The sequence below is a fragment of the Lolium perenne genome, chromosome 4, assembly GCF_019359855.2.
Source record: "Lolium perenne isolate Kyuss_39 chromosome 4, Kyuss_2.0, whole genome shotgun sequence".
NCBI classification, from domain to species: Eukaryota; Viridiplantae; Streptophyta; class Magnoliopsida; order Poales; family Poaceae; genus Lolium; species Lolium perenne.
In genome coordinates this window covers 19,545,562-19,560,206 of record NC_067247.2, presented here as the reverse complement: position 1 = coordinate 19,560,206, position 14,645 = coordinate 19,545,562, and the positions used below count along the sequence as shown (strand labels likewise).

Here is a 14,645-nt window from a genome sequence, read left to right as displayed (position 1 = left end):
GTCGAGAACATAGCGAAGAGTTTTGAGAATGGAAGGCGTCTGGAGAAATCGTACATGCGAGACAACTATGGTAAGTATTAGTAACATATATGAGTACATTGTGAGCCTATATTTACTAATACCGGGATGCAAAATAACATTTGGGCATGGTCTCATATCACTTTTGCAGCAATGTGCCTCTGAGCGGAGTTTGTTTGCTTTGGTAGCATGGCTCTTGCAGTTAGTCATCAAGCTCTTTCTGGTGTACAATAGAACCTATTATAGTGATGTTCTGATACACAATCGTGGAGTGTTGACTACATAATTCATTGGCTAGTATGTGGAGGCGATATATATAGGTGAGTGGGTGTTGCTAACTTGGTACCGTAGTGGTAGGAGGAAAAGTGGGTGAAGAAATAATACTCGTACACGATGTTACACAATATACACCATGTTACATAAATATATTGGGGGCATTACTTACTATGTGGCTTCGTCGGTGATATAAACTTTGGTTGCCTGCCTATTAGTTTGAGGTCCGTTTTATAGTACATTTACTAGTGCTAGGAGGGGACTGGAGAGTAGTATGAATTGATCGGATGGTTGATAAGTGTGGGTATTTTAGGCATTTCCCTAGATGGAGATGAGTTCCAAGAGCCCTTTAGGCATAACTCCAATTCAACCAATCCTCAGAGCAAACAAAATATTACAGTAGTTTTTTTTATTTATTTTTGCATCTATCTAGCCTATCTCCAAGAGACTTGTCCCCGGCAAGTCTAAATAGGAAATCTACACAGGGTACTAAATGCATTCAAATTCTAACTTAGATCTTTGTTCCGCAAAACATGTTCAATGTTGTCGAAGTCCCTGTCGACTTCAACATCATGGAAGCATGTGTGCACACCTATATTTTCTCGTCGGTGTATAAATGGCCGGGTGTTTTTTTCTCGTACAAGCTAGTGACATTTGTTTGGACTTACAAAAATTCAGCATGGCAATGTGGTTTCGTTCCAACCGTGGAACCTGTAAGTCAAAAATTTGAAGTATCTTTTTCACTATGGTTAGAGGTAAGAGCAACCCTAGCACATCCCCACAAAAATATCACTCTAGCAGATTTTCTACAAGTCGATCCTCCTTTTTTTTAGAGTATCCTCTACAAACCCCATTTTGGTTGTAAATTTTGAAGATCAAAGATACACTTGGCATTGATCTGGAATCTCATGGCCCTTTTCACAATTTCTTCTTCTTATTTTCTCATTTGACATGCTCATATTTTATATTTGTAGCTTAATTTCTATATTGGCAGTTAAGATTGAAATTGCAGTACAAACTTAATGAACTAAAAGAGATCTGATTTTCTAATGCAAAACTGTTTGTTTTTCTATATGCTTGCAAATTCTTAAGAAAATAGATATGTTTTGTCTTTGAGAAAAATGTAGGTGTTTATGACTTTCCTGTGTAAAATATGATATTCATGTGTTTCTCAACCTGCTTGTCTATTATTTGACCGTCTTAATCATTTTGTGTGCACACGTTCATTATGGTGTATGGGAAATAAGTTAAATTTAGCACACTTCTCTAACAAAGCTAAGTGACGAGAGCATTTTGCCGCGATGGGAAAGAAGCCAGTGAGGCACCATGTGCATTAGTTGATGCCTCCCTTATGCTGCCCACTCCCCCTCTTCCAACCAAATCTGAGCCCATGCTACCTTCACTGGACTAGTGATGAGACAACAAACTATTGAACATGACTTCACTCCACATACCACCTCATTTTGCACGGTTCATTGCACTTGCACATCTACCTCAACCAGTGGAGAAACGAGGGATTCTCCCAAGGGAGTGCATAGTTTAATTTTTTCGGGGTTGTTCCTACCTTTCTGTGGTTTCTTTGTTTTGCAAACGCAGTCGGAGACCCGAATACTAGTCTCATGACTATAGCCTGCCTAAATAATGGCTCTACATGTGACTGCCACCCTCGCGTGCACCCAACTTATGCCACCCCTCTAAGATGTGCCATCTCAATGTGGTCGCGTGGTGCCAAGTGGTGGCTACCCGCGCTTAGGCTTGGGCATTCGGTTTTAACTGAAAATTCGGTTCGTTTTTCTGTTTTTATTTCATTCGGGTACTAAATGAGAACTGAAATCATATCGGTTTTCTAATTAATTTTTAATTTGGTTAGCTGAGAATTCGGTTCGGTGTTCGGTATTTAACCAATTTAATCTAATTGTGACAAGAAATAAAAAGTCAAGTATGTATAGTAGGTTGGCAGCTGCCGAGTTGCCGTGACTAGAAGTTAGGTCCACATACACAAGGACGTATACACTACCAGTGCTCCTAACTCCAGAAACCATATGATCATGTAGTAGTAAACTACTCGTACATAGCTAGATTAAGCAAAATAAAATTAGACAGATGCTTGGGACTTTGGTCTGATTGGAGTTTGCTTGAGACTGTTACGCTATCAGTTAACGATATCTCGGTTTTTAAGGTTATTTTGGTTAACAGATGGTCAAAACCGAATTTGCTAATATAAATTCGGTTTTTCATATTTAAGCACCGAAATTGTTTTCGGTTAATTCGGTTTCGGTGTATTCGGTTTCGGTTCTGGTTAGTTCGGTTCGATGTTCGATGCTCGGTTTTCTATGCCCACCCGCGCTGACCCCTCTCTGCCCATCTATGTATTAGGCGTGATGGACCATCCGTTTGCGTCTATTTGGGTGGCCGTTCTGCGCCCAATGTTGTGGCCACCCATTTTGCCAACGCGACCCAGACATTTCGTCGAATAGGATGCGGCCCCTGCCATCGCTACTGCGGGCATCGGCCTCGGGGCCTTGGAGTGCGTTGCCGGCGCATGGTTGAGGTCAATAGATGAAGGCGATGGCCCCGTCATGGACTCGCCCACCTCCGGTGACCCATCCCGTGGCGGGTACAAGAACCGCCCCGCCGGCGCCATGATTTCGTACGCGTCGGGCGGATACCCAAACGGGAAGTCGGTGGGGCTGTTGACCGAGGAGGAAGCGGCCGGGTCACGGAGGAGCCGGAGCTTCCCGCCGAGAGGCTGTGCCGGCCCCCATCGCGGCCAGCTGTGCGAGCGCGTTGTGGCCGTAAAAGAGCATGGCATGCTCTTGTATGGCCTTCGCCTTCGCCTCCGTTTGGAGGAGTTGGAGCTGCTCGGCCGCTCCTCCGCGGCGGCGGCCTCCCTCTTCCGTTGATCGAGCACCCTGCGCAGCTCGGCACGGTTCTTGTTCTCCACTTGCCTCTGCTCCACGGTGAGCTTGGGCCTCGCCTTCTTCGTCGCCGCTGCGGGCTGCACGACCACCGGAATAGTCGGGACCTGCTCAGCGATAAGAGTGACAACGGCGGTGAGCTTGGCCTCGTCTCCGATGGTGGCGGAGGCAGCTTCGTCGGCCATCCTCTAGATTTGGGACTAGAGTGAAGTGGCTGTGGTTTGGGAGGCAGACACGTGGTCCACGGGAGGATAAGGGCCGACTTTGGATCGTCCAGGACGCCGCGGCCATCCGTTTTTTTGGATGCGTCTGCGCGTTGGGACACAGATTTATCCGGTTCGACCCATCCGGACGCGCGGACGGGAGATGGCCTTATCTTACCATTCAGACCAGCTTCACATGTAGTTCATGAGTGCTTGAGTTCTAATGTTCCAATGATTTATCTTCTTGAGAAACATTAGATCAATTGCTTAATACTGGCATTATTCTCTGTCTTAAGCTCTTAGGTTCGGTTTAAGGTTATTGTACCATGTTCAACTTTTGTTTAACACACGGATTCATTGCTTGCTGGACTTGACCGCAACCGCAATGATGATGGGCTTTGGCATTTAGGCCAGGACCTGACCGCGTGGAGCTTATTCTAACTTAGCCTAGGGCAGAGGAAGAGGGCGACCACCAAATCCGCCGTTCAAGCTCGCCGCCGCCGTCGGCCATGGCCTTCCAACCTCCACCGGCGGCTGCTCCAACCACCATAACCGATCTCGGCGACGACCTGCTCCGCCAAATCTTCCTCCGCCTCCCGGCCCTCCCGAGCCTCGTCCGCGCCGCCTCCGCCTGCCGTAGATTCCGTCGCACCGTCTGCTCGTGCCCATCCTTCCGCCGCAACTTCCGCGCGGTCCACGGGCCGCCTCTGCTCGCCCTCTTCCTCGACACCTTCATGAAGGCCGTCCCAACCTTCCCTTCCCCACCCCCCTTGCGCCGCCCCGACCGGGACCTCTTCGCCGTCAATTTCTTCGACGTGTTCCGACCACGTGCCGCCGGCCCTGGGTGGGAGGTAGATGCTAGCAATATCCAAACCAACTGCGGGCACGTCGCCCTCGTCAACGGGAGCACCGGCCAGAGAGCCATCTACAGCCCCCTCACACAGAGCCTCAAAGTCTACCCCCGGCCGTCGACGCCCGGGAAGAGCAGCATCCTCCACGGCACGCAACTTGAGTTCCACACGCTCACCGCCGGTGAAGATGGTCAGAGGCCGTCCCGTGTCGTCTGTGTCCGTCACAGCCACTTATGGGCGCGGCCGCGTGTCGCCGTCTTCTCATTGGACACCATGGAGTGGCAGTTCTTCCCAGAGACCACCAAGACGCTGTTGCACGTGAATGAGACGGCCATGGACGCCACGGTGCTGCGCGGGTTCGTCTGCTGGGCACACCGGAGGAATGAGCACATTCTCGTGCTCGACGCGGCGACCCTTCGGTTCTCTCTAATGGACCTGCCAACGTGCTGCGGATGCGGATGCACGACACTGAAGCTCGGCGAGACCGAGGACGGGAAGCTTTGCGTAGTAGGTATAATGGAGAACGCTTGCGTTGCTTGGTTGTGGGCAGGCAGTGATGCCGGTGCCGGCGAGGAATGGACGAAGTACAAGGTGTTCCCATTGGGCCCGATTGTTAAGGAAGCCACCAAGTGCTCGGAAGAGGAAGAGGGTCGTATCCCGGTCGAGGTTGTAGGAGTCGTCGACGGCTTTGTGTACCTTTCTGTCTTCTACAGCAATGGTTATGACAAAAAATATAGGATGCTATTATCCTTATGCATGGAAACCGCGGAAATGAAAGAGGTGTTAAAGAATGGAGTTTGGTATGCTGAGCATGCCCATCCCTACATCATGGCATGGCCTCCCTCTCTGGTGGTACAAATCAAGGTGAGCCTGTACATATCTGTCCATCCACCATCTTCTCTATAGGTTTACTTTTAAAGCATCGGATTACTGTGTTGTTGTGAAAAGCTGCTACTAGCTCCTGTCTCAGGTTTAGAGTTAGACACAGAAACATGGATGTCTGATTTGCGTAAATTATAGTTCAAGAATTCAATTGCAGAGAGTATATATTGTTACAAGGATGCAATGTGTTCAATCTTTGGCATATGTTTTTGTGCCAATTATATGATATATTCACCTTCACTACTTGTTTAAAAACTGATGGTGTATCATTGGAATCTACAGCCTTCCACAATTTTGGAATATAAATGCTTAGTCTTACTTACACTGTAAACCATTTCTGTTTTAGGAGGAATCAGAAACTGAAGTGACTGAAGACGGTGTTGCACGCGATGCTCCTATGGACATGCTAAAATCACCCTCTGTTCTTGCCACTGCATTGCAATCATTCAAAGAAGCTTTGATGAATGATGACGAAGAAAATTCCGTTGAGATGGTGGCCTTTGTACTTCCTGTCGAGGATGAGAAGAGCTCTCTTGTGAGCAAAATCACTACTTTGGATGCACAATTTACGACCCTTAGGGACCTTATCTTGAGGACAAGTGCATGACTCAGAGATCTACATGACAGGTAGATGACATGTGTGCATGGGAAAACTTTGGAGAGTTTGTGACCACTTTCTAAACTGGACCAGACTATTAGGAGTGATCATGATGTAAGTTGGTGTTTCATTTTTTTTCTTTATTTTCGATGATGATGATGGATGTAACCATCAGTCCAACATGAATGAGCTTTTTTTTTTATCTTTTCAAAGGTTGCTATCTATCTTCCTTGCTCTCATGCTGACCGCTGGGTTTGAGATTCCACTCTGCTTCGTTGGTTCAAAGGTTTTGAGGCAGTTTCAAGTTTGTTGGTTACTTGGTTCTCCTTGCAAAAGAAATGTCAGAGAATTGAGGTGTGAACGCCTCATTTTTTTGGAGAATTATGAGAATCAACTTAGAGATTGAACATCCTTTCATGGTGGAGTAGTAATCAGTCTCTGGTAATATCTACGGTATAGCAGAACCATCAGTAGCTTTGACATGGGCTGCTTGTGATGTGTAGAAGTGATGAAGGCATGAGAAAAGCAGACTGATGCCAAGGTTAAGTTAAGTTTTTTGGTTGCCTCCTTTTCACGTAAGGAGTATGGGACAACCGGAGTTGGGAGGATTCTCCGTTATTGCTCTGGCTTCACTATCTTCTCTTCATGTCGCTCAGTTCTGGATTGCAGCTTGGCCATCAAAGCCAAGATGTGTGTGTGTGCAGAATGGGTCGCTCTAGAGCATCAGTAGGGCACTTGGTCGGGATGGATTGCTCTCTGTCATGTCAGGATCACTAGCAGCGCAAGAGACTGCTCCAGCCTAGTTTACAGACTTCACAATTGACACCATATAGAAAACTGAAGTACCAAATCATTTCTGCAAAAGCTTGTATCATCGTGACAAACACACACACACACACACATACACCATGATCACTTACAGTAGGCTACTCCAACTGAAAACTGAAGTGGCCAGATAGCAAGTTCCGGGAATATAAGTGGCTCATTCATGGCTGAAATATACATTACAACGAACTTCTCATTTGGGCTGTTATAACACCAATCAACATGTAATTCTGAATTAAAGTAAACTGTACCTACTTAGAAATCAACGGTGGGAGCCTTTGTAACAAATGTTCAATATATTAACTTTGTACAGAAATGGGTCAAATGGTATTTGGAAGTTGCCGTGGACTTATTGATTATCCTAGAAGGGCTGTTCATGTACAGTGCGCTTGCTGTCGAACGCCTAAACCTTGTACTGGAAGGTGCGGACCATTTCTACTTTGCTTAACACTTTTTACTTTCCCTATTTTCTTGTCATTCATTTTGTTTCTGTATTGTGACTTTCAGTGGTAAAACTCCAAAATTTCTATTTTCACTCTATTATGTATTTCCTGCAAACCATTACCGTCTAAAGAAGGGTCGATGCGTTTCCTTGAGGGGTACCGCCAGTTGGCTATGGTGGTGAAGACTGAAGATATCTTGAAAGGCAAACAACCAGCGGTTCTAACTAGCAGGATCCGTACAACAAGAGTGCCGGTTAAACCCCCAGATAAACCTTGGTGCAAGCCTCCTACGGGTTGGGTGAAGCTTACTGTCGATGGTTCTTTCAGCGACAAGGATCAGTCCGCAGGTTTAGGGATGGTACTGAGAAATGAAGAAGGGCAGCCGATCTTTGCATCTTGCAGATACATGGATGACTGCCTTAGTCCCCTGGAATCTGAACTTCGGGCATGTGCTGATGGTTTGGATCTAGCTATCCACCGAAGTCAATTACCAATCATAGTGGAGACAGACTGGAGCCAACTAGTATCGATGGTAACCTCTCCAGGAGTGGATCGGTCACCGTTTTTAAATATAGTGTCTGATATTAAGAACTTGTCGGAGAATAGAGAGTGTATCTTTGTAAAGGTGGAACGTAGTCAGGTTAGGGTTATCCACCACTTAACTTCCTTGGCTAGAGTGGAACGCCATTCAGAAACTTGGTTAAGCTCGGGTCCTGTAGATTTACTTCATACTCGATCTTGATCGTTGTGTAACCCCATCTGATTAATAAAGTTCCCGCTTTACCTCGCAAAAAAATGTATTTCCTGTAAAATTCTTATTTTGTCATCAAACATAATGTGTCTCTTATTTCTGGATAATAGTTTTCAAGTTGTGCTGGTGGAACATAATGTGTCTCTTACCACAATGAGATGGTGCTGGTGGAACAATGCCATATTTTCACCTCCACTGCCTGTGTTAGAGCTTAAATAAATTGATGTTGCATCATGCCTTGCACAATTTGACTATGCAGACATATTAGTTTCTTGCTTGCACTGAAATCCCTCTTTGTCACAGGAGGAATCTTACGTTCAAACACATTGGTATCTTACCTTCATATCTGTGTTGCAACACATGAAGTTTGCAATGTACGTTGTGGACAATGTGAGATATTGTTCAATATCTGGTGGAGGTAAAATCTTCAACCTCTCGTTGGTGATTGGGTTTCAAACGCATACAAACCTGTCTTGGATGCAAAAATTACGTGCACCATGGCCTATGGCATGATTTAATACAAATTCACCATAATGTCCCTATGGTTTAATAAATAGCAACGGAAGAGGACAAACTAGTTACACCATCTTTGTTAATCTACCGAACACTAAAATATAATAACTTCTCTAAAATAGTTACATGTTCATTAATTTTTTGATTCAGATAATCTTGAAGTTTTACGGACACTGAAATTTATACTCCCTCTCTCACAGTTTATTAGGTGTGCGCGTATCCCTAGGTCGCAAATTTGATCAAGTTAACATTAGTTATATATTATAAAAATTACATCATTAGAAAGTTAGATGTTCTTTTTTATAATGATATAATTTTTGCATTATATAATTTAAATTATACAGGTAAAATTGGTGACCTAGGAATACGGAGAAGACTAGTAAACTGAGACGGAAGGAGTATTCAAAAACACTGAATTCCACAATATATCCAGCGCAATTATAGATTTTCCCATAGTAGATTGGGCCGTACCGTCCAGCCCAATTAAATACCCAGGAAGCAGGCCATCTATCAAGCGTTGCAACTTGACTCTTTTTTCCTTGCTATACTGGTCTGACTTTCTGCATAGAAAAAAATCGATCGCCAAACCAATGCTTAATTTGGAGATGGGAGGTATCGATCCCTTTCCTCTTCAATGCATTCGAAGTGCTCTACCATTTGAGCTACATCCCCATTTATATTAAACGCATTAACTCAAACAATTAATTTGTTATTTATTCGTGGATCAAGTAAATAATTAGCAACCCCCAAGTTAACGTCACATATCATACTTCTCACATCGATCTCTCTAGGCCGATTCCAAAAGTAAACTGGTACATCCACGAGGCGTGCTGAATCCGATGAATCGAACACGTACATACTACGTACTGTGTATAGAACTATAGATACAGCAACCCAGCTAGCTTTTTTTTCGATAAAGGAAATATATTAATATCAAGAAGATATCAATTACACCCAGCCTCTGCAACAACGCACCACCCTAATGGCACTACGGATGCACACAGCCAAAAACAAGAAAAGAAAACTAAGAAATAAAAGTCCCGCTACAGTATCTCGGGCCTAACAACAGCAATGCATCCACCGCCAAGACAACACCTGAATTACAGACTAGTCCCCGCTCTCAAAACAAATGCCTCCACCAAGGACATTGCCAGGTACAACCAATTAAGGCCAGACATTGGGTTTTCACCCTGAAAGGTAGGACTCTGCACTTCACCTGTGTTGTCGCCCCCACTTTCATACCGCTGCTGTGAAGCCCGAAACACCAAGCAAGTCTCTCAACAACGCAAAGACTTGAACCTCCCTTAGCTAGTCCTCCCCTCTGACCTTCATGAAATTCTCTTCTTCCGACTTTCATCATGGATCCATAGTCACTTGATGTCAATCAAAGAAAAAGAGCTTCGCGCCGCTCCCTCCAGAACCAATCGGTCGGAATAAAAACAACGCACACGACCAAAGCAAGCATCACATTACGATACTACGTACCACGTGTATACGATGGACTTTGAGCAGCGAGTCACATAGAGCGACCGTCGAGCACATCAGCACGCACCCATGGAAGTTCAACATGCACCCTCGCCAAACGGCCGGGGATTGTAAACTCGTGCTAGCGAAAAGAAGTTAGCCGACTAAACTCTGCGTGTATTCATCTGAAAAAATCTCAACATATGTAGATACTATTTAGTGTATAGGTACATTCTAATATAGACAAATCTTCAACATCTTTTATGGACGGAGGGGGGTGGGGGGGGGGGGATTTGTTTATATGGGAGCTAGAATGATACAATTTTTCCAATAAAGAGCATACATTAATATCATGGAGCCAATTTCACCTCACAACCAAGTCAGAGCGTCATTGCTATTCCACCGATCTCGCCTTCATGACGCCATGCTTGGCTAGGCGCCACCGCTCGAACTCCTCCCGTACTTTAGCCATGCACAGTGTATGCATCTTAATTTGATTTTTTTAGATGTATGCATCTTAATTTGATCCAGAGACCATATCTGGTAATAGTCTTATACTACTCCGTATTAAGAATATGGGCCTATCTAACCGGCAACGAGGGGGAAGTTCAGACCAAGGCTCCAGCCTATTGATTACACATGAGTCTTCCAAACGAAATTAACAAATTAGCTAGCTGGCCAACCATCGGGCAGCATACTGCCTATATAAAACCCATCCTTAAACCCAAGGACCCTGCAACACGTACGCCCAGATCCATCAATCAAGAGGCACGTCCATGGCTGCCACCGCTCACGACCGTGTACAAGACTACAGCATGCTACGCCTAATGCTTGGCGCTGCCGCGGGGATCCTGTTCCTTTACCTCCTGATCTTAACCATCGTACCTCTGGACCCGCTCTACTCCGCCGCCATCGATTCCGTCTCACGCCTCGATGTTCCAGCGGCGCCGGATCTCCCGCTGAACCCACAGTTCAACCTCACGCTCCGTGTCGCCTCGCGAAGCCTCGGGCTCAGCGCGTGCATGGAGGCTGGCACCTACGTGGAGGTGTCCTACCGCTGCGTCCTGCTCGCTGCCAGCGGCGCCACGCCTGAGCGGATCTGCGCCGAGGCGCGCAGGCCGAGGGATGTCTCCGTCGTCGCGAGCGGCGCCAGCGTGCGCGTGCCGGGATATATGATGGACGGCCTCGCGGCGGACCTGCGGAACGGGGTGCGTGCCTTCGAGATCACGGTCAGGCTGTCCAACGGCGACTTCGACAACCTGAGGCTGGGGTCGTGCGGCGGCAGGCGGATCGGCGGGGACACGGCCGCTGCCTTGGAGACTACGTGCCAATCGTCATACATGTGCCCTGACCACGACCACAAAAGGATCTTCCCGGAGGTGACAATGAAACGTATCTCTAGTCTATCCAAAATTATGTAAATTAAGATCGGTGGATGATCGGACCACAGGTGAAGTTCGATTTGATGCTCAAGACGACCCCTTAAAATGCCTAAGGGATTCACTCGAACTAGGTTAAACATTGTTATTAGCACTGCAGTTGTCTGGATACGTTCATATTTTTCAGATCATCTTTAATTAGTTTTACTTGTAGACCATGATAGATGTATGATCTTGATCCTGAACTTGTCAGACTCCACAAGTATTAGAATTTTTCGGATTGTATTAAAAATTATCAACTTTACCTTTCTATTTTATAACAATGAGCTTGTGGTCCATGGTGCCACTGTCACACAACTCTTCCGTCTCTTCACAGCCTATCGTACTCCACCATCTACTCGCGTGAGCAAGGCATGTGATCGTCACCAAAATCAAATTTATAAGGTTAGAGACGAGTGAATCGCTACCGAGGAAGAAAAGCTGGAGGAAACAATAGAAACTGTATTAAAAATAACACTACTCGTAATTAAGCATAAAGCGATCACATATCTTGTGCTGCCCTAGCTTGCGCGCGCACTCGATCTCCAAAGCTCCTGCGTCTCAAACCATCCATGGCCCACACATGACCATGTCATCTTCCTTGGCCCTGGGCCACGGACCTTGCACTACAGGAATGGCCGGAGACGCCGACGGCCAGAGTGTACGCCGACGGCCAAATGTCGGGGCCGTTGGCGTACGGCCTCGCCGGGCCAGCTCGGAACGCTGACCGTCGGCGTAGACATACCGTCGGCGTAGAGGTTGCTACGCTGAGGGCTGCCGTCGGCGTCTACCTGGCCCTCGGCGTAGGCAACGGCATGGCTCCTGTTCCAGCCGCGACGGGACGGCGCGCTCACGGCGTCACACAGACGCCGAGGGCTACCCTCGGCATAGGGCATGGCCCCCCTATGCCGACGGCCACCCTCGGCATATAGGTTTTTTTTTATTTTTTTCTTTCTTTTCTCTCTCATATTACTTTATATTATGTTTCTATTATTTATTTACTAGTATGAATTATGTAAAAAAGGTTCTATTTTTTAAGAATTCGTAGATGGCATATATGTAGGTCCCACGGGTGACGCTCTTCGCAGACGGGTCAACCGGAGCCACTAGGCCCAACTTCTGCTATCGATGTACATATGTCCTAAAACATTTAGGAAAAATTCCATTGCTAACCCTTGTTATCACCAGATTTTGGCCAAATCAGGAGATGGGCCGTAAGGGAGATGGGCTTGGAAGATTACATGTGGAAGATCTCTGAAGCGGCCTTGCACGAAGAGTTTGGGCTAGATTGCCCGTGTATCTGTAATATAGTAGATCGCATCTTAGATTAAAAGATAGAGTTTGTCTCGTTCACGGTGGGGATTATTCTCACGTTAGAAAGTCTACGGACTATAAATATGTATCTAGGGTTTATGAAATAAACAACAACCAACGTTCACCACAAATCAATCTCGGCGCATCGCCAACTCCTTCGTCTCGAGGGTTTCTACCGGTAAGCATCATGCTGCCTAGATCGCATCTTGCGATCTAGGCAGCACAAGCTTATGTCGTTGTTCATGCGTTGCTCGTACTGAAGCCTTTTTGATGGCGAGCAACGTAGTTATCTTAGATGTGTTAGGGTTAGCATTGTTCTTCGTATCATATGCTGTCGTAGTGCAACCCCTTGCATATCTAGCCGCCCTTACACCTATCTTAGGTGTAGGGGCGGCACCCCGCTTGATCATTATTTAGTAGATCCGATCCGTTACGGTTGCTCCTTGTTCTTCAAGGATTAGTTTAATATCTGCAATAGTTAGGCCTTACAAAGGGTTGGAGGATCCAGCGACGCGTAGGGTGTCGTTTGCTAGTCCTAGACAGGATGTTCCGAGGATCAACCTCGTGTTGGTTTTTAGGCCTTGTCTAGGACCGGCTTACGATCACCGTACGTGACCGCGAGGCCCAATCGTGAGTAGGATGATCCGATTATGCGGTGAAAACCCTAAATCGTCGAAGATCGTTTTAGCTTTATCTTGATCAAGCAGGACCACCATATATTCGTGCACCTCGTACGAATCATGGGTGGATCGGCTCCTTGAGCCGATTCACAGGATAACCTGAGAGCCGATCGAGGCTCGTATTTAATGTTTACGTGTATGCCATGCAGGAAACTAAGCGAGGCATCTCCATCACCTTCCTGACCAGGTATAGGTCAGGTGGCACGCCCTTGCACCAGCATCGGACGTGTGTACTGCAGGCTTTGCGGGCCGTCGCTCGGAGGGACCAGGGCCAGCCGCAGCCCTAAGTTGTTCCCGGCTCTACTGTGTTGCCCGTCGCTGCTCGCCAGTGGGTTTCTGACCGCAACACATTCTGGCACGTCCGGTGGGACAAGCTTCGTCATCGACCACATCGCCATCTACATCTGAGATGGCGGACGGCACCCCAGTCACGTACGAGGATCTGACCGACGAGCTCAAGAAGAAGTATGACGAGGTCAAAGCAATCCTCGAAGCCGACCTCATCGGCTCTTTTCACAGAACCCGTTCACATGGCATCAGGTGGAAGGGATTCTCGCCTGATGGTGCGCTCGATGGGATGGACCTCTCTGCCCCGTCAGAAGAACGTACCAGGTCCCTACGTCAGGAGATCAACTACATGGTGGCTCACTCGCTGCACCGCCACTCTGAGAACCTGGTGAACACTTTGGAGCGTGTCGCTCTCCGGGTGATCCAGGAGATCATGAGACACCAGTACTCTCCGTCAGGACCAGCTCTCGGGACACACCGAGGAGAGATGCCACTCCAGTCCCGTCCACCGCTGCCATTTGCGTTGACAGCACCAGAAGTGCCGAATTCACCGGCATTCGTCGTCTACAAGATCGGTGGTGACCCTAGTGACTGCCAGTTCTTGCATGAGGCGCCTAAGGAGATCCCTCACGGGTACATGTGCACATACGTGCCGCATCTGTAATCGGGCACTCACAAACCAGGCCGCGACAGCGAGGACTTGGGAAAGCAGGAGGAACGTCGGCGATGATCTTGAGAAGCAGACGTGGCTAGCTAAATATGCCACCCCGACGAACCTCCAAAGCTCAGCTCCTGCAGTTGGCTCAGAGCTGGAAAAGCAAGCATGGCTGGCTAAGTACGCCACCCCGGCGAATCTTCAGAGTTCGACTCCTACAGCCAGCACCGTGGATCAGATCAGCACGATCCTGAGGGACCAGTTCGGCATGGTGCCGAAAAGGAGGACAATCGGCTATTCCAAGCCGTACCCCGATGAATACGAGTTGGTCCCGCTACCACCCAAGTATCGGCTCCTTGACTTCTCCAAGTTCAGCGGATCAGATGGTTCCAGCTCCATCAAGCATGTGAGCCGATATTTGGCACAACTAGGAACGGCCTCAGCGTCGGATCCACTGCGCGTGAGGTTCTTCGCACAGTCCCTCACGGGATCGGCTTTCGGGTGGTACACTTCGTTGCCACCAGACTCGATCCGGACTTGGAAGCAGTTGG

At 47.3% G+C, this 14,645-nt stretch overlaps 1 protein-coding gene across 1 annotated transcript; it reads left to right on the top strand.

Annotated features, from left to right (window-relative positions):
• Positions 1-3,837: 3,837 nt before the first annotated feature.
• On the top strand, positions 3,838-5,972 carry LOC127323677 (uncharacterized). The gene is made up of 2 exons (XM_051351786.2): positions 3,838-5,127; positions 5,492-5,972. Exons 1-2 carry the CDS (start codon positions 3,922-3,924, stop codon positions 5,750-5,752), a joined length of 1,467 nt encoding a protein of 488 aa, XP_051207746.1. The 5' UTR covers positions 3,838-3,921; the 3' UTR covers positions 5,753-5,972.
• The last annotated feature ends 8,673 nt before the right edge of the window (positions 5,973-14,645 follow it).

Bases quoted from the DNA above. Each gene is read 5' to 3' on its own strand.
- LOC127323677 (XM_051351786.2), top strand. From the start codon at position 3,922: ATGGCCTTCCAACCTCCACCGGCGGCTGCTCCAACCACCATAACCGAT. The intron at 5,128-5,491 runs GTGAGCCTGTAC...TTTCTGTTTTAG, and splicing joins CTCTGGTGGTACAAATCAAG to GAGGAATCAGAAACTGAAGT.